The sequence below is a fragment of the Montipora capricornis genome, chromosome 7 (genome assembly GCF_036669925.1).
Source record: "Montipora capricornis isolate CH-2021 chromosome 7, ASM3666992v2, whole genome shotgun sequence".
NCBI classification, from domain to species: domain Eukaryota; kingdom Metazoa; phylum Cnidaria; class Anthozoa; order Scleractinia; family Acroporidae; genus Montipora; species Montipora capricornis.
The window spans coordinates 47,941,083-47,963,582 of record NC_090889.1 but is presented as its reverse complement, the minus strand read 5'-3'; the positions used below and the strand labels follow the sequence as shown (position 1 = coordinate 47,963,582).

The following is a 22,500-nucleotide window of genomic DNA, read 5'->3' as shown; positions in this document are numbered from 1 at the left end:
AACAGGCATCAATCTAGAGTTCGAAAACAAATGGTCACAGATTGTGAAACTTGACTGTCACTTCTTGGGCTTCATAGTTTTGTGGCCACTAAAATTGAAATATTTAATGAGAACACTCTTGAATATGAGACCCTTACCTTGGTTGATGAGGAGAACATTGAAACCTCATCTCAAACTGAAGAACTGACTGATGAGGACATTGATGAAGTAAATTTACTACTCTACACCAAAGAGAGATTTAGTGTTTCAAATGAAGCATACCTTGAACTTACCATGATATGCAAGGATCTGCCTAGATCTTGGAAAATTCAAGACAGGATCAGGGAAATTAATAGGAAATGGAACTTATATCCAACACCTGGTGACACAAATGGAGTCCAGCAGAGTATCAAGGAGAGGTTGGAAATCAGATTACAGAATTTAATTAAAAACACTCCCTCAAATGCAGCTTTCAAACTTGATCATAAAATTAGAGTAAAACTATCTGGAGATGGCACTAACATTGGCAAAAGGTTACATGTTATCAATATAACCTTTACTACGCTGGATGAAGGAGAAAAAGCAATGTCTGCTGATGGGAATCATTTAATTGCTGTAATTAAAGAGTCAGAAAACTATGACAAACTGGAACAATCCCTGGCAGATATAAGGAAAGACGTGGGTTCTCTACAGGAAATTTCAGTGGGAAGACTGCATTTTGAAACTGAGTGGTTCTTAGGGGGGGACTGCAAATTCCTTGCTTGTTTGTTTGTGGCCTTGGTGCAGCAACTGCAATCCACCCTTGCATTTGGTGCAAATGTCCACTATATGATAAGTATGACGAGAAAAGAATGGTCTCTCATTGACATTTCAAAAGGTGCACGTACTGTTCGAGAAATTGAACAAATGTTAAGGGGTAGGGCAAGGGCTGATCAAGGCTACAATGTCAAGAAAGTTCCCATTTTTCCATCTATTCCTCTCGACCATGTCATAATAGACTCACTACACCTGTTTGTAAGGATTTCTGACAATCTTATTAATCTGCTTATCTTAGAATTACGACGCCTAGATTCTATTCATAACAAGAAAACATTTAATGATGGATTTGAGAGATCAAAGTACAAGTACATGACTGGCTGGGAGTCTTATCTTAACGATACATTGAAAATTGCATTCAACTGGTTTGTCTGTAAGGATTAAAAAAAACTCAAATGGCGAGATTTAACTGGCCCAGAAAAGTTGAAATTATTTAGGAACATTGATTTTACCCAAGTACTACCCAATCAAAGCAAATCTGTTGAAATTTCAAAGTTGTGGACTCAATTTATGGCCATAACTGACATGCTGAGTTCACCAAATCGTAGCAATAGTATTGAACAATTTCAACAGAAATCTAAGGCATTCATAGATCACTTTTTGACACTCTATCACACCAAGCATGTGACTCCATACATGCACGCTCTTTTATGGCATGTGCCCGAGTTCTTAAAACTGTATGGCCAAATTTGCTCCTTCACTCAACAAGGCCTTGAAAAGTTGAATGATAAAACAACAAAAGATTACTTTAGGTCAACCAACCAAAGAGGTCTTGACGCATTAACACAAATTGTACAGAAAAGAAACCGGATGGAGTATCTAGAGGACTTTGGATGCCAAAGAAAAAAAAATTTTAACTGCAGTAATTGTGCTGCACAAGGCCACAACAATTTGACTTGTATGTCAGAATGTAAGACATGTGGATTCAAACCATATTGTGCCCCATCCCATGTGATTAAAGCAAATGGAAAGTGGGTTAAACAATGTGAAAATGTTCAAATACCTACTGTAGGACCATGCATGCAAGGTAGGGATTCTTAAATTGTGTAAACAATAGTTTGAGTAATTTCAAAAAACTTGTGAACCAATAATCATATTTCATATTACCGGTACATACATACATACATACATACATACTTACAAATGCTGACTTGTGAGGACCATGTATGTATGCCTGTATTTTGGGGACACCTACTTCCACTGCAGTTATGAAAAAAATAATCCGTGCATTTTGAAGTACTCCCAATAAACGTCTATTGACGACCTTTAGTTGTCAAAAAAATTTAATCCTTCGCTGTGGGGACAAATACACATTGTAATTATGGGGACATTTTCAAGTCCACGTTTTAACCTCAACATTGTGGGGAACCACCATTTTTTTACTCGTACATATACGATTTAGTGAAAGCACGGCTTCGGCATTTTGTCTACCCTCGAAAACAGGTTATCAAGGGCCAAAATATTTCCTAAATCCCGAATACTACGCTGTGCGGACCAATACACACTGTATTTCTGCAAACTGTTTTTGAAGGTCGACACAGTCAGGATCAGAGAATCTTGATATTTTGAAGACTACTTTGCCATCTGCCATATATTTTTACTGGGTAAGCGGACGTGAAATGTTCTTCTTTGGAACAATGCCGTGACGAGAAAGAGTCCAAATAGAGAAGTCAGAATACCTTTCAACTAAATTTAATGCAGTATTTAAAAACACTGTACAATCACTTGAAGATTGTTACTTGTTTACTTTGACTGTTAATACAATTAAATGTATTTCTCTACACCATAACTATGAACTGTTACAACAGATGGTATTAGAATACCAAAACCCTAATCTGAACGTTCAGACGTTTAATCATCTTTTGCCCTAGTTATTTCTATGTAACTGCTAGAGCAGACTGACTGCAGACCGATTAGTGTCACATTCACGTTTTCCGAGGAGTGGTTGCTTCCGTAACAAGAACTAAAGACCAAATTTTGAGTTACTCTACAGTGTTGCAAAACTTTTTGTTCCAACCAAAACAACACAATCTAGCTCAATATCTTTAAGGCTGGTTTTTACTAGCTACGGAGTCAGAGAACAGTGATCGGAAGCGTTGACCGTTAGGATTTCTTGAAAATCAAACAACATAGTCGTAAGCATTTCATCCAATTCCGCTTGTGACTCTGTGGTTTATGATAGAGTGTAAAAACAGTATTGTTCCAGTCGCAAGTGGAAGCGGAAGAAGCAACAAATGACAATGCTTTCCTTTGTTCTCATGAGCACTGATAAGAATATTCTTTCGCATCTACTTTCGACCCCGACATTCCAGTATTGACAAGATCGCAAGCAACGAAATCCTAAATAGAATCTGAAAAATGGGAAACGTTCTGGTTCATGTGACTCCAATTCAATCCAGCTTACAACTCCGTTGTTTCGACTAAGTCCAAAACGCTCTTATGACTCGGACTGTGTCATTATGGAAATAAGCCTTCATCATATTACTTTTTGCCTAAATGAATCTGTGATGGTTTCTTGCCACAAGCTGTCCAAATACTGGGAATAATGGGGAGTGTCTGTCCTCCCTCGTTATGCTTAGGAAATTCATGACACAATCATATCCCATGCCTCCACTTTTGGAAAATGTGAGCGTTCTGGTTCTGAATTAGAAGTTAAAATGCTTTCCTAACAAGAGTCCTTCCCTAGCAATTTTGTTCTCGTAATGTTTTTGCTCGAGAAATAATATTTCTTACACAATCCTTCACGACTGACCACTGTCTATTAGCCAGTAATCCGTTGCTCTGTTCTACGCATTTTATACATTCAGTTTTTCCTGGCAAAATTTTCTTTTTTGATGAAGTCCCCAAGATGCTTGAAAACCTCCTCCTTTTCTTCTTTTGTCCAGAGATTGTGCGGCTTCCTTTGCTTGCGTGCACCGGCAACACCTTGTTATAAGACCGAAACATCAAAGAGAAATTACCGCTGACGTCATAGCAAAGTGTTTTCACAGGGGGACAATAAAGTCATTCAGTGCACCTCAAACCAAATGTTACAGACAATATATCAAGCTGTAATCAATTCTGTTTTCCGTACTGAATACATAACACGAAAACTAACAGTTTTTCCACGAGGTTTCTGTCTTCGCAAAACAGGCGACTGCTTAGCCACCTTGCAAGGTGAGGGGCCTCAGCATTACACTCACACAACAAAATGCAAATAAGTACGGCAATGCTTGCCAACGTACCAACATTCTCTTTTCCTGTAGCTTTTTTTGTCTTTTCAGTCATAGCTGTTGAAAGAACAAAATGTCATCATAAAAGAAACCTACATCTGATGCTGCAACTTTGTAGGCAGTGAATAGTGATAATTCAAAGTTGCGTATTGGCGCTGATGTCTCTTTCTGGCGTTGAACACAAATTTGCGAGGCCAAAGAGATCGATCAGGGCTTGATCATTAGTGGAAACGACAGTGTATCACATACCATTCTGTTTTGGCGCTGGTGTTCCTTGTAATTTCCTAGAGCTGACTGATTGTTGCTGTGGAAATACCAGAATACAATAAATGAGGGAAGCTAGAGCAGTTCAATTGGAACATATACTTCGTTTGTTTTGGTTAGGGGGGGGGGGGGAGCTTTGTGAGCCTTTTTTTAAGCAAACAACCTAAAATATTCAGGTGCTGAAAACGCCACAATCTGGTGAATACCCTCTGTTTGACACAATGTGACCCCTCCCCCCCCCTCTTTAAAATCCTGGCTACGTTCCTGATTTACTTTTGACTTTTCAGCAGCAAGGGGAAGTACTGTGTACTATAAAGTAGAAAGACATTTACGGGTAACAATAACTGAGAAACACCACTCACCTGTCTACTGACCTGCTGATGTGGAGTATGTTTCGCAGCATCAGTAACAATGCATTCTTCTGATCCAGAATCCCTGGAAACCTGGTGATCGTCTACAAATAAAACACCAGGACAAATTAAATTCTTCTACCAATAAGAATTAAGCCGTTTGAAGTGAAAACTGCATATTATTTGTCAAAAAAAAAATTTTGGTCGTTTGTGATGAAAGTAGCAAGTTTATAGCGAGTATAAAGAGAGCACACATGAATACCCTGATCAACACTTCCATACAAAAACTTTATAAAATAAATGCACAGTGTAACAACACGTAAAAAGAAAATGTTATCAAATATACCATTGTCTCTTGGCACAGACGTTTCATGTGCAATCCTTGACTTGCCCGATCTCTGCTGTTAAAAAGAAAACAATACCAGTGCGTTAGCCATGAGGCCAATATGGACCACAATATTCAGAGTAGTGTTTCAGAGCAACTTGAAGAACTGTTGAAAGTGGTTCTAACAGCATGTCAAAGGGGAAGCCAAAGCAATCAAGCATCCATACCTGAGTGCAATTTATGCAAAACAACTTCACAAGCCATCAAGATATAATTATAAAAATAAAGAATATGCACTCACCCTTCCTTTTTGTTTTCTTCTTGAACTGTGTGGCTCCATACCAGCATTACTGTCTTCATCTGATTCAGAATCCCTGTCTTTTTAAAGTGTAAGGAATAGAACAGCAAAGTAAGTCGATTCTCCAAGTGACAAAGGTTCAAGAATAGATTGAGCTCAAAAGACAACACTAGCAAGCCTCCAAAGAGATAACCCATCTCCTCGTGTGAGGGAGTACTTGTCCTTTTAATAGAGGTTCCACTGTAGATACCTCAAAGAGAAACAGCTGAGAGTTGGCTCAAGATGAAATCATGCCAACGTCACTTTTCTCCCCACAAAAATACAAGCTTCATCAGAAGCCCTTGTTAATAGGGATTGCCTCCTTGTTGCCTGCTGGGGAAACTGCTTTAAACCTACGTGAAATTGGATCAATGTCTTTGTCCAAGTCAATATCATCTAGTGATTTCCCAGCCCAGAGCCTGGTTTTTCCCTCATCAACCGTCGTAAGGATCTTTCCAACCTTTGCAAGCTCAATGGTTGACTCATGTAATCGGTAATACTCTCTGTGGACAGAGATGTCATGGCCTAAATGGCGAGCAAGCCAATCAAGTTCGTTCTCCTGAAGGTCCAAGATTTGTGATACAGCAGCTACATATTTTCGAAGCCTGGTACTTGTTACAGCTTCAGGTTTTTCCAGCTTCAACTCATCACTTGTGACAACCTTTCTCATACACTCCCATGGTCTTAAATGACCTAACGAACCACTTGCAGTTGCTGCAAATAGGTAGGGGTTTTTTTGGTTGATGCCAACTTCAGTTCGCTTTTTTACCAAAACATCAATTGCTTCTTTCACCTCCTTTGTTAACAGTAGTGGCACCTTCCGGCCCCTCTTTCCCTTAATTTCAACCATATCCAGCCTAAAAAAAAACAGTTACACGAAGACATTACTACTGGACTTTTGCAAGTGGCTACTAAAGCAACTTAGAAGCCACGTTCACGACTTAATAGTCATTAAAGCAAACAATTACATGAAAAGTAAAAACACATCAACCCAATCCTCCAGTCACCTCCCCCTTCCCCAGCTCTTTCCCTAAAGGTTTCCTTGGCCCACATACACATGCAACATTTATCACGCAAAAGAAAAAAAAAAGACTTCATACCTGTGAAGTAACTGTTGTTCAATGCCGTTGAGAGAAGCTACAACATCTTGATTTGTGTTTCTGCTCCAGTCAGGACGATTGATGTAAGTATCCAGATGAAGCTTAGCTGTTTCTCCCCCTCTTCGTTTATTGAAGAGTATCAGTCTGTTTAGAACCATTTCACTCAAGTCTCGCCAGGTTTGTAGGAGTGGTCTGTTTGTGCCTTGCAGTTCTGAAGTGAGTGCAATGATCTTTGATGTGATGAACTCCTTTAGCTTCTTAAGGTCGTTGGTCACAGGTAGAAGTTCAGGCTGATTATGTTTCCTATCGCTCAGAGTTGTTATGGAATGATGGCTGATACGGAAATTCCACTCTGCTTCCATGAGTTTCTCAAAGTGCTCAACATCTTCCAGTAGGCCTTTGTCTTTCTCTCGCAGTGCTTTCCCACGAACAATACCAACACATTTCTTTAATGAATAACCAATGTGCAAAGCCAAGGAAGGTGTTCCAACCTCTTTTTCAGCTCTCTTTACTTCGAACTTTGAAATTTGCATGACACACTGAACAAGAACATCAAACTTGTCTGGACGAAGAAACTGTGACAACTGGGCATTTTCATTGTTTACTACCTCCCTCAATGAAATAAGGAGGCGTGCAAGGTTTCGCATATTTTGCGAAATGTCATGACATCTTTTTGAGCCAACCTTTTCTACCATCATTGTACCAAGAGCAGAAATAACAGCATCATTCCTAGCCACTAGAGTTATATGATCTGATTTCATGGAGGCCACAACATCTTGGAACAGTGAGCTCTTACCAGGGCATATTGACGGCAAGATGAGCAATTTGCTCTTACTCTGAAGTTTCTGGTACTTTTTGTCATCAGCTGTATCATCATCACCACTTCTGAAGTTGCAGCCTTTTACATGCCTCCAAAGATCTTTCTTCTTCATAAAGCCAAGACAGTGAGGGCAAGGAAGAAAATCATCGAGAGAACATTCCTCTCCCTCTCCTGGTCTTCTGATGACAATGAGCTGTCCACTTTTTGATTCCAACACGCGCAAGTTATGATGGAAATTCCCTTGCAGACGTAACTTTTCTATGGCTTTCTTACGTTCTTTGGAACCACGTGGATGAGCAAATGCGTTAACTACCTCTGATTCATCTTTGTGATTATGTTCATAATGGCGAGAAATTTTTGCATATAGCTTCTCACAGTAAAAGCAGGCCTGCCGTTTGTCATAAACTCGAGCATTGTCCTCCCGCTTCTTAACACAAGTTATTACCACTGCAAAGTAACCAAATGACCTATCCAATGTTAGAATACCTTCAAGCCAACTTTGGACATTAATTATTAGCATAAGAGCCAATCAATCTGAACAGAAAATTAATAATAAATGAACCTTCATTCACAGTGCAATAATGATAACAGTTTGTTATATAGATACTGATGAAATACAAGGATTTTTCCTTTTACTAAAAAAACATATCTTCTTCGCGCGCAGTGAAGATACTATCTTCATCTTTCACGTGTGAGGATATTGGTGTCCCCATGGTTACTAACATGATTAGCCAATTACAAGAGAGCTTCCCAGTCAGGGGCGCAGGCAGTTCTTTTGAAATCTTATTCACAAAATGGCTTTAAGGTGCAAAGACGGTACATAGTTTCATAACATTTTTGTGATAGACATTATGCGATAGCTGATCACTTAAATTGCACTATTTTGCTGTTTCGAAAATGAATTTAAAAAAGTTGTGTTTTACGTGGAAATTTCATCAGTATCTATAAAATAAACAGAACATTACATGGCTGCTTGGGGGTGTGAAGTTTACCTTCTCGTGATGAAAGTAACTCTCACTTATTTGCTTTGCTCACTCGTGAGAGATTCTTTCAGCACTCAAAGAAAATACAGATTTATGAAAATCTTAAGACCAATTTACACGGTACGATTTTTGCTTATGACTGTTGCATGCAACTTCTGTAGCGCACACTACTCGCGTCATGCAAAAAATCAGATACGACACTTGTCATTCAATATTAACTATACCCACAACTATTGTATGGTTGTAAAACAAGATTCAAAACCTTACGACAAATTTTAGGCCGCGTGCATCTGTGGTAGACAAGTTGTAGTAGCATTCACACGGTACAAGTTTGTTCTACGTTATGTCACATTCACCAAGACACGCGCAACAAATCGTACCGTGTAAAACAGCCTTTACATATACAAAAACATACCATTAAAGAAGTCAGATATATATATGTATATTTATTTATTTATTTAAGAAATAGATTTAACATGTACCGTGTTTCTATCGAGATATATAAACACAAGTGGAAGTTTGGGAGAATGAGAAATGTCGCGGGAACATGAGCCGCAGGTGATTGTTTCCACAAATTTTTCGAGTTCTCCCAAACTTTCACGGGTTTTTATATAACTCAATAGAAACACGGAGAACATGTTTTCTATTTCTTTTAGAAAACACTGCAACGAAAAACAAAGGAAAACAACTTGTAAACTTTGACTATCAAAATGCAAATTTTCTTTGCTCGTGTCATCATTGCGTCAACAGCTTGTGCTAGTTCTGTGTTTCTATCGAGTTATACAAACACAATTTCTAACCAATCAGTGCGCTTATTTTCTTAGTACTGTTTTCTAAATATAATTATATATATATATATATATATATATATATTATATTTAGAAAACAGTACTAAGAAAATAAGCGCACTGATTGGTTAGAAATTGTGCTTGTATAACTCGATATATATATCAAAGTTGATGACATCAAAAATAAATACATACTCATAATAACATCACTGTGAAGTGTTTGTGTTGTATTTTCTCATCTTGATATTGACTAGCCTTACCTTTACTATCTCTGCTTGTTTTAGTGGTCAACTTTCCTCTTTGAAATTTGCCCTTACTACTGGAGTCACAGGCTACCTTTCCAATTCCACAAATTTCAACATCAGCATGTCTCTCCCCATCGCTGTCACTCTCACATTCAGAAAACAAAGCCTTACTGCAAGGCTTCTTCTTTCTAGTTACACTGAATTCCTCAGACTCTTCACTGGCAGTACTGTCATGGCATCGTTTCCAAGCATAACCTGCAATGAAAAGATTTTACTTCAGTTAATAAGCCTGAAATATCTTGAGGCCTCTTGACGCCTCACTGCAATAGTTATTGCATAACATTGGCTTGGCGGGAATACATGTGTATTTACTTCTGTTGGTCAAACTGAATATTCTCTTTTGAGGCGTGTCAAACCCTAAAAAGTATTCCAGAGAATTACTAAAATATGAGACTGCTTGGCAATGGCAAGTTGTTGTAAACTAATACAGGTATATATCAAAGTTGGTGACATCTAAAGTTATGACTTTTTGTATGATATCAGCACACGACTCATGCAGACATACTAAGTTACACTCAAAGATAGCCCACAAGAACAAGCCTGCCGAAAAACATAAAAATCCTATTTGCCACCACATTAAAAAATATATTCTTATAATAACACTGCTGTACGTGAAGTGTTTGTGTTGCATTTTCTCATCTTGATATTGACTAGCCTTACCTTTACTATTTCTGCTTGTTTTAGTGGCCACCTTTCCTCTTTGAAATTTGCCCTTACTACTGGAGTCACAAGCTACCTTTCCAATTCCACAAATTTCAACATCAGCATGTCTCTCCCCATCGCTGTCACTCTCAGATTCAGAAAACACAGCCTTACTGCAAGGCTTCTTCTTTCTAGTTACACTGAATTCCTCAGACTCTTCACTGGCAGTACTGTCATGGCATCGTTTCCAAGCATAACCTGCAATGAAAAGATTTTACTTCAGTTAATAAGCCTGAAATATCTTGAGGCCTCTTGACGCCTCACTGCAATAGTTATTGCATAACATTGGCTTGGCGGGAATACATGTGTATTTACTTCTGTTAGTCAAACTGAATATTCTCTTTTGAGGCGTGTCAAACCCTAAAAAGTATTCCAGAGAATTACTAAAATATGAGACTGCTTAGCAATGGCAAGTTGTTGTAAACTAATACAGGTATATATCAAAGTTGGTGACATCTAAAGTTATGTATGATATCAGCACATGACTCATGCAGACATACTAAGTTATACTCAAAGATAGCCCACAAGAACAAGCCTGCCGAAAAACATTTTCTCATCTTGATATTGACTAGCCTTACCTTTACTATTTCTGCTTGTTTTAGTGGCCAACTGTCCTCTTTGAAATTTGCCCTTACTACTGGAGTCACAAGCTACCTTTCCAATTCCACAAATTTCAACATCAGCATGTCTCTCCCCATCGCTGTCACTCTCAGATTCAGAAAACAAAGCCTTACTGCAAGGCTTCTTCTTTCTAGTTACACTGAATTCCTCAGACTCTTCACTGGCAGTACTGTCATGGCATCGTTTCCAAGCATAACCTGCAATGAAACGATTTTGCTTTAGTTAATAAGCCTGAAATCTCTTGACGCCTCACTGCAATACTGTAGTTATTGCATAACATTGGCTTGGCCGGGAATACATGTGTAGGTCCTGTGCATGACCATGTCACATGACCTTGTCAATCACAAAAAATGATCGAGGTACAAAATAGCTGCTGGATAGCAAAGCACACAATTCTTTTAAATTTTTCAAACTTTCAAACTGCTTCAAAATCTTGCTCTTAAACATCAGTGGCCCAAAAATTGGCCATCTTTCTAATTTCTTCACGCTCTTTCCATTGGTCAAGTTTCATCGTCAGCGTAAGCGCATAACATTATTGTAATTGGCCAGTTAAGCCCTGTTGGCTGAGGTCAATGTTTGGAAGGGTGACCGCCTATAATGCCACGTGTCGTTTCTTGTTGTACTTTTTTCTATTAATTTTTTATTCCTGTACTTTGAGGAGTGAATGTGGCGCTGGAACTGCCGAACAGTCAGCTAACTGATCAACCACAGTTCTTGCTCCAGAATAATGCACAATGACAACATGCTCATTTTTTGGATAAAACCTTTTTAAACGTAGACATTTCATTCTCACATGTGACATAGGCTGACTATAAATATTGAAAAGAGATTGATTCATTCCATTTGGTTTCGTGTATCAACTGTGAATAATTACATTCTAGTTGAGCGTGCTTCCAACTACCAAAGAGAACCAAAGTCAGTGATAAATTAAGAGAATAAATTCAGAGGCTTTGATACCTTTAATTTATGCATCCCGTGTTAATGCCTCTGATAGTCATCTTGTTTATACATAAATTCATCATGCTTCTAGTCCCTACAGGCTGTAAGTCTTGGAGCTAAGCTGTGACACTTTACATACTGAATTATTAAGATTTTGTTTTTAAAGGATTAGTTGCTTTTACCTGGTGTATCCAGCTCTGTATCATTTTCTTCTGAGCTACATGTCTCTGGTACAAATTCAGTGTTACTTGGTACTGGGACTTTCTGAAAAACAAAAACCAAGCCACATTTATGTTTTACATGTACCTCCAGGGGGGTAACCCGAAAACACTGACCCCCAGTCCACGGACCCCCACTACGGACCGGTCCACGGACTACCCTTACAGACCCCTCTACGGACCACTCCCAAAATTGAATTAAAAAAAATACAACAACAAAGATTTCACTTGCTGCTTCTCCAAAAGATCACTTGTGTCGGCAAAATTTCAAGCAGTATGCGGGGAAAATGTAACAAACCTGTAGGCTCAGTCTCGGGCGCAAGTTATATCATTATATCAATAGAAAGTTGCCATTTTTGTTGCTAAGAAAGTTCTTACCTTCTTAGTGCAGGTCCGTGGACCGGGGGCCAGTGTTTTTGGGTTACCCGTTCTTACCTTCTGCTTGTGGCTTAATCAGGCCGCAAAAGTTGTGTTGTTGAGTCGTCGTGCCTTATTCCGCCAAGCTAATTGTGAAGCCTGGGACGAGTTCACTAACCCGCGGGAGAATGGGATGAACAAAATGGTGAAGGAAATGCACTCAAAGCAGCACAAATTTCGAGGCTTCCCGGAGATTTCCCGGTCTTTCATTTATACTTATAGCCACAGCAAACGAAATGGAAATGTGCAATGATTTAACTTGCCCCCGACACTGAACGGAGCCCAGGTTTGTTACATTTTCCCAGCATGACGCTTGAAATTTCGCCAACATGAGTGCTTTTAAGTGAAATCTTGTTTTTTGTTTTTGATTCTATTTTGGGAGTGGTCTGTAGAGGGGTCCGTAAGGGTAGTCTGTGGACCGGTCCGTAGGTAGTCCGCGGCCCCGGTCCGTAGTGGGGGTCCCTCCAGGGCTAGATATCAAGAATTTTTCTCCACTTATTTTACCGCAAAGCATTGTCTTATACAACTCTAAAGAAACTTTAATTTTCTGGTTCCCAAACACTCTCAAACTGTCAGTAGTGTTCCATGCACAGAATCTTTCTGTTAGGGGTAGTTTTTCCTCATTGGTGAGAATTATGACTACATGTACCACCACCATCTCCACGAGTGATAAAGAAAAAAATTGTTTTCATTTCAAGGAGCAGCAAGCAACCAAACAGAAAAAAAGCAACAAACACCTCCAATTCGTATTCTCAAAAACTAATTCCCAGGATGTCATCAACTACCTCTTACTAAGTTCAGTTTTAATCTGTGGGCTGTGCTGTACATTATGACCACAAATTTTCCCCTTCAATTTATGGCCTAAGTGTGCAGACCATACATCAAAGCTTAAGAGAGAGAGTAATAATAGTACATTAATCAATCTGATAATCCCACCTCAGTTCTTTGACCACATAGTGATACAAGGGGTATTGCAAGCCCTATAAGAAGCAAAAAAGTAAATATCATGTCAACAATAATTTCTAACTTTACACCTGTGTAACCCAATACATATCCAAAATCTGTGTGACACTGGAAGAAAGTGTCATGATAACAAGCCCCAGCCCTTAATTATTATAATTTCTCTAATTCGAAATACTTGTATTTTCATTAGTCAACCCCAAAGAGGAGGTTTAACTATTAGCCCATGCAATCTCACAATCTCAAGACCTGACCAGCCCACCTACTGCACACAAATAATAACCAAGGAACCATGCCAATGTCATGTCTCCCAGATTTTGGATAGTAGCAGCAATGCTTCACTATCTTTCATTATGCGAGCAAGTTACCATGTTCCCATCATGCTATCCAAATTCCCATAACATCAGCTATAAATAATTATCTATCTTTCATGATGCAACAGACCGACCATGTCCCCATAATGCAAGCAAGTGACCATGTCCCCATAATGTTACACACATTTTGTGTCACAAAACCAATGTACAGCTATCTTTCATGGTGACAGAAAAAAGTTGAGGAGGAGTCTATTGGTCCCCACAATGTTACCCAAAAAAGTGAAAATATTGAAAGGCCACAGCCACAATAAAACACGGTAAGAATTAACAAATGATCTCTGGCTGAAACAATTAAAAAATGACATTTCATTGAACTTTAAATAGAATTTTTGTCAAACACCAAGGACTTAATTCATATTTCCAAAGTAAAACTTGAGCTAAAGCAACTGTCAACTCATGTAAACATTACTTTTCTTGTACAGGCACAATAACCAAAAATTCTCTCCTTACCTTTACATGTTGTAGAATTTTTCCAATTCTTGTTTATATTGCATCTAAGATCACCTGTAATAGATTTAAGTCTAATTATTGTTAAAACAAATGCAAAGATTACGGGAAAGCGGGTTGTAACTTCTAATTAAAGATTAGGCAGTAAAAGAAAGTTTGCATAAGAAGTCTTAACTCTTCACTATTAAAATATCTTCAATTAGAAATACTTGCAGACTTGCATTCAGTCAAGCACAGAGATTGTAATTTAAAAAACTGTTTGTAAAGCATAAGCAACTGACAATTTTCCTACCATGTTACCCCGAGTTTTTGAAAAAGCACCAAAGTGCTTCTGTCCTTTATGGTTATAACAAAATTGATGCAGTTGACAAGGTTTACATCTAAGTATTAGGCCATGCAACGTTGCAGCATCAAACATGCTCTGTCACTGGTCACATGTCTGCTATCTCAGCAATTTTATCAGGGTTGATAAACTGTACCTTGGGAACTGTCTTCCTTTCCACACACAACTTCTTCACAATCTTGAGATGTGACCACCCCATCTACAACACAAAAATAATAGTCAAGGAACCATGCCCCTGTCATGTCTCCCAGATTTTGGATAACAGCAGCAATGTTTCAATATCTTTCCTCACACAAGCAAGTGACCATGTCCCCACAATGCTACCCAAATTCATGTAACAGCAGCCATACAGTGGAAATATCTTCCTTTCATAACATAAAAGACTAACCATGTCCCCATAATGCAAGCAAGTGACCATGTCCCCATAATGTTACACAGATTTTGTCACAAAAGCAATGTACAGCTATCTTTCATGGTGACAGAAAACAGTTGAGGAGTCTATTGGTCCCCACAATGTTACCCCAAAAACGCGAAAGTATCGAAGGGCCATGCACGGCCACGATAAAACATGGTAAAAATCAAGAAATGATCTGGGATAAAGCAACTGTCAACTTGTGTAAGCTTACTTTCCCTCTGCATGCACAATCCCCTAAAATTCTCTCCTTACCTTTACGTGTTGTAGAATTCTTCCAATTCTCGTTTATATTGCCACTACGATCACCTGTAATAAATTTAAATCTAGTTATTGTTAAAGCAAATGCAAAATTAGGGGGAGCCGAGTTGTAACTATTAAAGATGTGATACTGAAAGAAAGTTTGCATGATAAGCAGTCCTGACTCTTCACTATAAAAATCTCTTCAATTAGAAATACTCGCAGACTTGCATTCAGTCAAGCACAAAGACTGTCATTCAACAAACTGTTCATGTGGCATAAGGAAGTGACAATTTTCCTGCAATGTTACCCTGTTTTTTTTTTTTTAAGCAGCAATGTGCTTCTATCTTTTATGCATGGTTATAAAATGCAGTTGAAGACGTTTAAGTATTACCCCACGCAATGCTACACAATGAGAAATGCTCTGCCACAAGTCACACGTCTACTATCTCAGCATTATCATCAGGACTTGAACTGTACCTTTGCAACTGTCTTCCTTTGCACACACAACTTCTTCACAATCTTGAGACATCACTGCCCAATCTACAGCACACAAATAACAGTCAAGGAACCATGCCCTAGTCATGCCTCCCAAATAAATACATAAATAAATTCATGGAACAGCAGCTATAAATAATTATCTTTCTTTCATGATGCAACAGACCGACCATGTCCCCATAATGCAAGCAAGTGACCATGTCCCCATAATGTTACACACATTTTGTGTCACAAAAGCAATGTACAGCTATCTTTCATGGTGACAGAAAACAGTTGAGGTGTCTATTGGTCCCCACAATGTTACCCAAAAAAAGTGAAAATATTGAGGGCCACAGCCACGATAAAACGTGGTAAAAATTAACAAATTAATGACCTCTGGCTGAAACAATTAAATAAAACAAAATAACAACAACAACAAACCAATGACATTTCATTGAAGTTTAACTAGAATTTTGCCAAACACCAAGGACTTAATTAATATTTCTATAGAAAAACCTGGGCTAAACCAACTGTCAACTCATGTAAACATTACTTTTCCTGTACAGGCACAATAACCAAAAATTCTCTCCTTACCTTTACATGTTGTAGAATTCTTCCAATTCTTGTTTATATTGTCTCTAACATCTCCTGTAATAGATTTAAATCTAATTATTGTTAAAACAAATGCAAAGATTAAGGGGACGCGGGTTGTAACTTCTTTTAATTAAAGATTTGACACTGAAAGAAACTTTGCATGATAAGAAGCCCTAACTCTTCACTATTAAAATCTCTTCAATTAGAAACACTTGCAGACTTGCATTCAGTCAAGCACAGAGACTGTAATTTAACAAACTGTTTGTAAAGCATAAGCAACTGACAATTTTCCTAGGATATCACCCGGAGTTTTTGAAAAAGCACCAAAGTCCTTCTGTCCTTTATGGTTATAACAAAATTGATGCAGTTGACAAGGTTTACATGTAAGTATTAGCCCATTCAATGTTGCACAATCAAACATGCTCTGCCACTGGGCATATGTCTACTATCTTAGCAGTATAATAACCGTTGATAGACTGTACCTTTGGAACTGTCTTCCTTTCCACACACAACTTCTTCACAATCTTGAGACGTGAGCACCCCATCTACAGCACACAAATAATAGTCAAGGAACCATGCCCCTGTCATGTCTCCCAGATTTTGGATAATAGCAGTGATGTATCACTATCTTTCCTCACACAAGCAAGTAACCATCTCTCCACAATGCTACCCAAATTCGTGTAACGTAGCTATACAGTGGAAATATCTTACTTTCATAATGTAACAGACTAACCATGTCCCCATAATGCAAGCAAGTGACCATGTCCCCATAATGTTACACACATTTTGTGTAACAAAAGCAATGTACAACTATCTTTCATGGTGACAGAAAACAGTTGAGGTGTCTATTGGTCCCCACAATGTTACCCAAAAAAAGTGAAAATATTGAGGGCCACAGCCACGATAAAACGTGGTAAAAATTAACAAATTAATGACCTCTGGATGAAACCATTAAATCAAACAAAATAACAACAACAAACCAATGACATTTCATTGAACTTGAACTAGAATTTATTTTTGCCAAAACCCAGGGACTTAATTCATATTTCTACAGAAAAACCTGGGCTAAACCAACTGTCAACTCATGTAAACATTACTTTTCCTGTACAGGCACAATAACCAAAAATTCTCTCCTTACCTTTACATGTTGTAGAATTCTTCCAATTCTTGTTTATATTGTCTCTAACATCTCCTGTAATAGATTTAAATCTAATTATTGTTAAAACAAATGCAAAGATTAAGGGGAAGCGGGTTGTAACTTCTTTTAATTAAAGATTTGACACTGAAAGAAACTTTGCATGATAAGAAGCCCTAACTCTTCACTGTTAAAATCTCTTCAATTAGAAACACTTGCAGACTTGCATTCAGTCAAGCACAGAGATTGTAATTTAACAAACTGTTTGTAAAGCATAAGCAACTGACAATTTTCCTAGGATATCACCCGGAGTTTTTGAAAAAGCACCAAAGTCCTTCTGTCCTTTATGGTTATAACAAAATTGATGCAGTTGACAAGGTTTACATGTAAACAATATAACAATGTAAAATCTCTTCAGTTGGAAATACTTCCAGACTTCAGGGGTTTCATTAATTGAAGAAAGAGAATGGTATGGGATTCTAAACAGGCGGGTACCCCTAAGATTTCTTTGGCGTGGCCTTTTCAGTACCGCAACAACCAAGGCGTCTACTGTGTTCATAGTATACAGGCGCCGGTACCCGGGTCCCGGCTTCTAATAACAACCCTGAACTTGCATTCAGTCAAGCACAGAGATTGCAATTTAACAAACTGTTTGTAAAGCATTTAGCAACTGACAATTTTCCTACGATCTTACACCAAGTTTTTGAAAAAGCAGCAATGTGCTTCTGTTTATTATGGATATAACAAGTTAATGCAGTTGACAAGGTTTACATCTAAATATTAGCCCATGCAACATTGCACAATCAAACATGCTCTGCCACTGGTCACATGTCTATCATCTCAGCATTTTTATCAGGGTTGATAAACTGTACCTTTGGAATTGTCTTCCTTTCCACACGCAACTTCTTCACAATCTTGAGACGTGACCATCCCACCTACAGCACACAAATAATAGTCTTGAAAGGAACCATGCCCCATGTCATGTCTCCCAGATTTTCAATAATAGCTGCAATGTTTCACTATCTTTCCTCGCACAAGCAAGTGACCATCTCCCCAAATTCGTGTAACGTAGCTATATAGTGGAAATATCTTTCTTTCATAATGTAACAGACTAACCATGTCCCCATAATGCAAGCAAGTGACCATGTCCCCATAATGTTACACACATTTTGTGTCACAAAAGCAATGTACAGCTATCTTTCATGGTGACAGTAAAAAGTTGAGGAGTCTATTGGTCCCCACAATGTTACCCAAAAAAAAACGTGAAAATATTAAAGGGCCATAGCCAGGATAAAACACTGTAAGAATTAAGAAATGATCTGGGCTAAAGCAACTGTCAACTCATGTAAACATTACTTTCCTTCTACATGCACAATTACCTAAAATTCTCTCCTTACCTTCACCTGTCTTCCTATTCTCGTTTATATTGTCACTAAGATCATCTGTAATAAATTTAAATCTAGTTATTGTTAAAGCAAATGCAAAATTAGGGGCAGGGGAGTTCACTATAAAAATCTCTTCAATAACAAATACTTGCAGACTTGCATTCAGTCAAGCACAAAGACTGTCATTCAACCAACTGTTCATGTGGCATAAGCAAATGACAATTTTCCTGCAATGTTACCATGTTTTTTTGAAAAGGAGCAATGTGCTTCTGTCATTTAATTATTACCCCACGCAATGCTGCACAATGAGAAATGCTCTGCCACAAGTCATACATCTACTATCTCAGCATTATCATCAGGACTTGAACTGTACCTTTGCAACTGTCTTCCTTTGCACACACAACTTCTTCACAATCTTGAGATATCACCGCCCCATCTACAGCACACAAATAACAGTCAAGGAACCATGCCCCAGTCATGCCTCCCAAATTAATACATTAATAAATTCGTGGAACAGCAGCTATAACTAATTATCTTTCTTTCATGATGCAACAGACCGACCATGTCCCCATAATGCAAGCAAGTGACCATGTCCCTATAATGTTACCCAAATTCGTGTAACATAGCTATACAGTGGAAATGTCTTTCTTTCATAACGTAACAGACTAACCATGTCCCCATAATGCAAGCAAGTGACTATGTCCCCATAATGTTACACAGATTTTGTGTCACAAAAGCAATGTACAGCTATCTTTCATGGTGACAGAAAACAGTTGAGGAGGTGTCTATTGGTTCCCACAATGTTACCCAAAAAACGTGAAAATATTGACGAGCCACAGCCATGATAAAACATGATAAAAATTAAGAAATGATCTCTGGCTGCAACAAGTAAACAAAACAAAATAACAATTACAAAACAATGACATTTAAATCAACTTTATATAGAACTTTGCTCAACACCGAGGACTTAATTCATATTTTTCTAGTAAAACCTTAACTGAAGCAACTGTCAACTCGTGTAAATGTTACAGGTTAATTATTTCTTTCCTTAGGTGAATTTGTTTTGAACCTAGGTCAATTTGTTTCAACCTAGGTCAGTGTGTTTCAAGCTTGGTCAATTAATTTTGTTTGAACTTGAATGGGTGAATGTGTTTCAAACTAGGTCAATTTGATGTTACAATAAGATCAATTTGTTATAAACCTTGGTTGGTTAGTTCTTAACCAGGGCAATTACAGTGCAGATGTGAAGGTCACTTTGTTATCATCCTGCAGTAGGTTTATTAAACGGCTTGAAGGCTAATTTAATAAATTCAAATCAGGCCTTTAAACATTGTCTTGTAGTTTCTAAAGGGTGTTAACTTTTTTTAAAGTTAGTGTCGGATTTACGAGTCAGTATATAGTTAAAACAGAGGTACATGTACTGTAGGGTAATAATGGGTGGTATATTCTCTTTTGCAAGTAGTTTATTGAATATTTGGTGTATCATATTATATGCATATGTATTTTAGGTCATGCAGTGCTAACAGGGATACTTATTGTTCATTACTGTCAATACTTGCCAAAGCAAATTGCAAAACTCTAATTAACATTGCATTAGGCTGTAATACAGTCATGTTTACTTGTAGCCACAGGGTACACTGAGTCCAAAACAATCATTTTTAATATGTTTGTTAGTGGTGCATGTACCTGTCAAAGATAAAACAAATCTTACCAATGCCATAATCCATTACGCTTGATGCATAACCGATTGTCATGGATGAAAATTTATATGACAAATTAAAATTTCAAATAATTATTATAAGTTATATGTATCATTCTAGCTGCCACTGCTAATTTTGAGCAGTATTAATTGTGTGGTAACATTTTGTAAGGGGTGGGGGAGTGGGGAAGGTGCTCAAAAAGGCAAAGTTTATCCACAATTGTCCTGAAATTATACAAAGCAGAGCCAAAGTTATGGGAATAGTTTCGGTTTTACCAAAACACTTTGACTTAATTGCACACATGTACATGTGAAAAATATGTGCAGTATTTATCAGCAGATTAATTGATGAACGACTAATTCTGTGAAGACCACATGGAATACTTTAATTTACTACATGTGCAAGGTGCCAAAAATATAGTTTTTGTTTGCCGCAAAAACAAAACAAAAAAGAAAATCAAATTGACCTACATGTACGTTGAAACAAACTGACATGGTTTGGAAACAGATTGGCCTAAGGTTTGATTTGACCTGCAACATAAACATTACTTTACGTGTACAATTACCTAAAATTCTCTCCTTACCTTTACGTGTTGTAGAATTCTTCCAATTCTTGTTCATGTTGTCACTACCATCACCTGTAATAGATTTAAATCTAATTGTTGCAACAATACAAAGATTGGGGGGAAGGGGGGTTAATAAATCACAATTAACCTCTGAAATTGATGATAGCACAATGAAAATGGCATTTCAAAGTTTCTACATTTCGAAATGTTCTGACGGTGCCCACCATCCTAGCTTCAGAATTGTCACAGCCACCTACTTTTCCAGAGTTGGCCACCTACTTCAAACATTTTGAAAACCCTGGTTTACCCCAATCTAAAAAACACAGAAACATACCAGATTTAACTCGCCATGGAAGATCCTTTAAACCATAATCATATCGTAGCTCTTCATTTGGAGCTATGTCCTTTGTTGCAAAAAGGCAAAGGCACACCTTCCCAGAAACGATCACCTTCTTCATCTTACAGTTGGCTTTCTTTGCAGGCAGATCATTAACCAGGCGCCCAAGGCCATGTGAGAATGTGGCATCAATACTGTAATTGAATTACAGAGAGACGTTTACTAAAACCCCAGAATGTAGAATATGGAAACAGAAATTACCCATCTCAGTTTTAAGTGTAAAATTGTGACTGCAGTGCTGTGCAGTCAATTTGATATTCCATCAAGCAGTGGTCTTCTTTGCTTGCTTCCCACCATTTTGTTTGCACTTGCTAGTCTCTGTGTAGAGCTTAGTTGGTTCAATTCAAGAGATTGTAAGCAAAATCATGGTTCATCTGATCCTTTTTCGTATAGGACCCAACTGGTAAGAACTATTATTTTGAGGAACAGTTTGGCAGAACATTTGTTGAGAGTATTTTGATCACAGTTTGAATTTCAGTATTAAGTGAAGGCACATGCCAATCCTTTCTGTTTAGCTGTAACTAGATTATCTTAGAACTTAGAACTCAGGATTCAGGAGTGTGTGGTTTACCAACAAGTGTAATTTTTCTGTGGCCTGTTAACCTTCCCACAGCAACTATCGAGTCTGACTGCAGATTTCCTTCGGTAAAAAAGCGGCCTGCCAAGGGAATAGCGAGGGGAAGTCGCCAGAAGGACAAGCGGCAATACCACCATAAAGGGGTCAATACTTTTACATGGTACTGAACCCCCAAGAGTGTATCCGCAACTAATTGCTACAATAGGAACATTTTTTTTTTGTACTACATTTTGATGTACATATTCAAACTGGAGATGATATCAGAACCTGAGTTAGAGAAAGATTAAAAATTACAAACAAGGACAACCAGTAATACAGTAATCAAACTTTCCTTTTTTAAAAGCTGTGAAGGTTTTTTAATACTGTACGTACCTAATTATTTAAATAATTTTCAAGAAAGCTTACCAGTAGGTGGCTTCATTCCACTGAAAAAAATAGAGGAAGTTTCCAAAATCCAAGGAGTACTGTTTTTCGCGTCTTTCTCCTTCTTCAGCTGATACAAGTTCTCCTTTATATTGTAACAAGAAGTGACCACTCTTAAACTCCCTGGTTGCAAATACACCTTTCCCTTGAGAAATAAAAGTAATTAACATATCACAAGTAGTTCTGTTCTGGTAAATGAGAAGTCATAGGTTTGACTACTGTTAAAACACTCAAGGACCACTTATTGTAGAATAAGACCTGCAGAAGAAGCAACAAACTACATAATCATACCAAT

The 22,500-nt window shown here is 37.9% G+C and overlaps 1 protein-coding gene and 1 long non-coding RNA gene across 2 annotated transcripts in view; both read right to left on the bottom strand.

Annotated features, from left to right (window-relative positions):
* Positions 1-3,849: 3,849 nt before the first annotated feature.
* On the bottom strand, positions 3,850-21,266 carry LOC138056161 (uncharacterized). The gene is made up of 21 exons (XM_068901990.1): positions 21,143-21,266; positions 20,827-20,880; positions 18,917-18,979; positions 18,031-18,093; positions 17,162-17,215; positions 16,506-16,568; positions 16,024-16,077; positions 15,433-15,495; positions 14,968-15,021; positions 14,437-14,499; positions 13,961-14,014; positions 13,113-13,156; positions 11,724-11,805; positions 10,560-10,799; positions 9,940-10,179; positions 9,235-9,474; positions 6,384-7,650; positions 5,641-6,140; positions 4,634-4,725; positions 4,257-4,311; positions 3,850-4,064 (listed from the first exon to the last, which is right to left on the bottom strand). Exons 1-21 carry the CDS (start codon positions 21,264-21,266, stop codon positions 3,850-3,852), a joined length of 3,684 nt encoding a protein of 1,227 aa, XP_068758091.1.
* A 990-nt stretch (positions 21,267-22,256) lies between these two features.
* The window catches only part of LOC138057345 (uncharacterized), a 2,033-nt gene continuing 1,789 nt past the window's right edge, over positions 22,257-22,500 (bottom strand). The window contains exons 3-4 of the long non-coding RNA XR_011133644.1: positions 22,497-22,500; positions 22,257-22,350 (exon numbers count right to left, since the gene is read on the bottom strand). The exon at positions 22,497-22,500 is cut by the window's right edge and continues 96 nt beyond it. This is a non-coding gene — a long non-coding RNA (uncharacterized lncRNA). The remainder of the gene's footprint in view (positions 22,351-22,496) is intronic.

Bases quoted from the DNA above. Each gene is read 5' to 3' on its own strand.
- LOC138056161 (XM_068901990.1), bottom strand. From the start codon at position 21,266: ATGAAGAAGGTGATCGTTTCTGGGAAGGTGTGCCTTTGCCTTTTTGCA. The intron at 15,496-16,023 runs GTAAGGAGAGAA...TGTGTGCTGTAG, and splicing joins GAATTCTACAACATGTAAAG to ATTGGGCAGTGATGTCTCAA. The intron at 11,806-13,112 runs GTGGGATTATCA...TTTGTTTTTCAG, and splicing joins TATGTGGTCAAAGAACTGAG to AAAGTCCCAGTACCAAGTAA.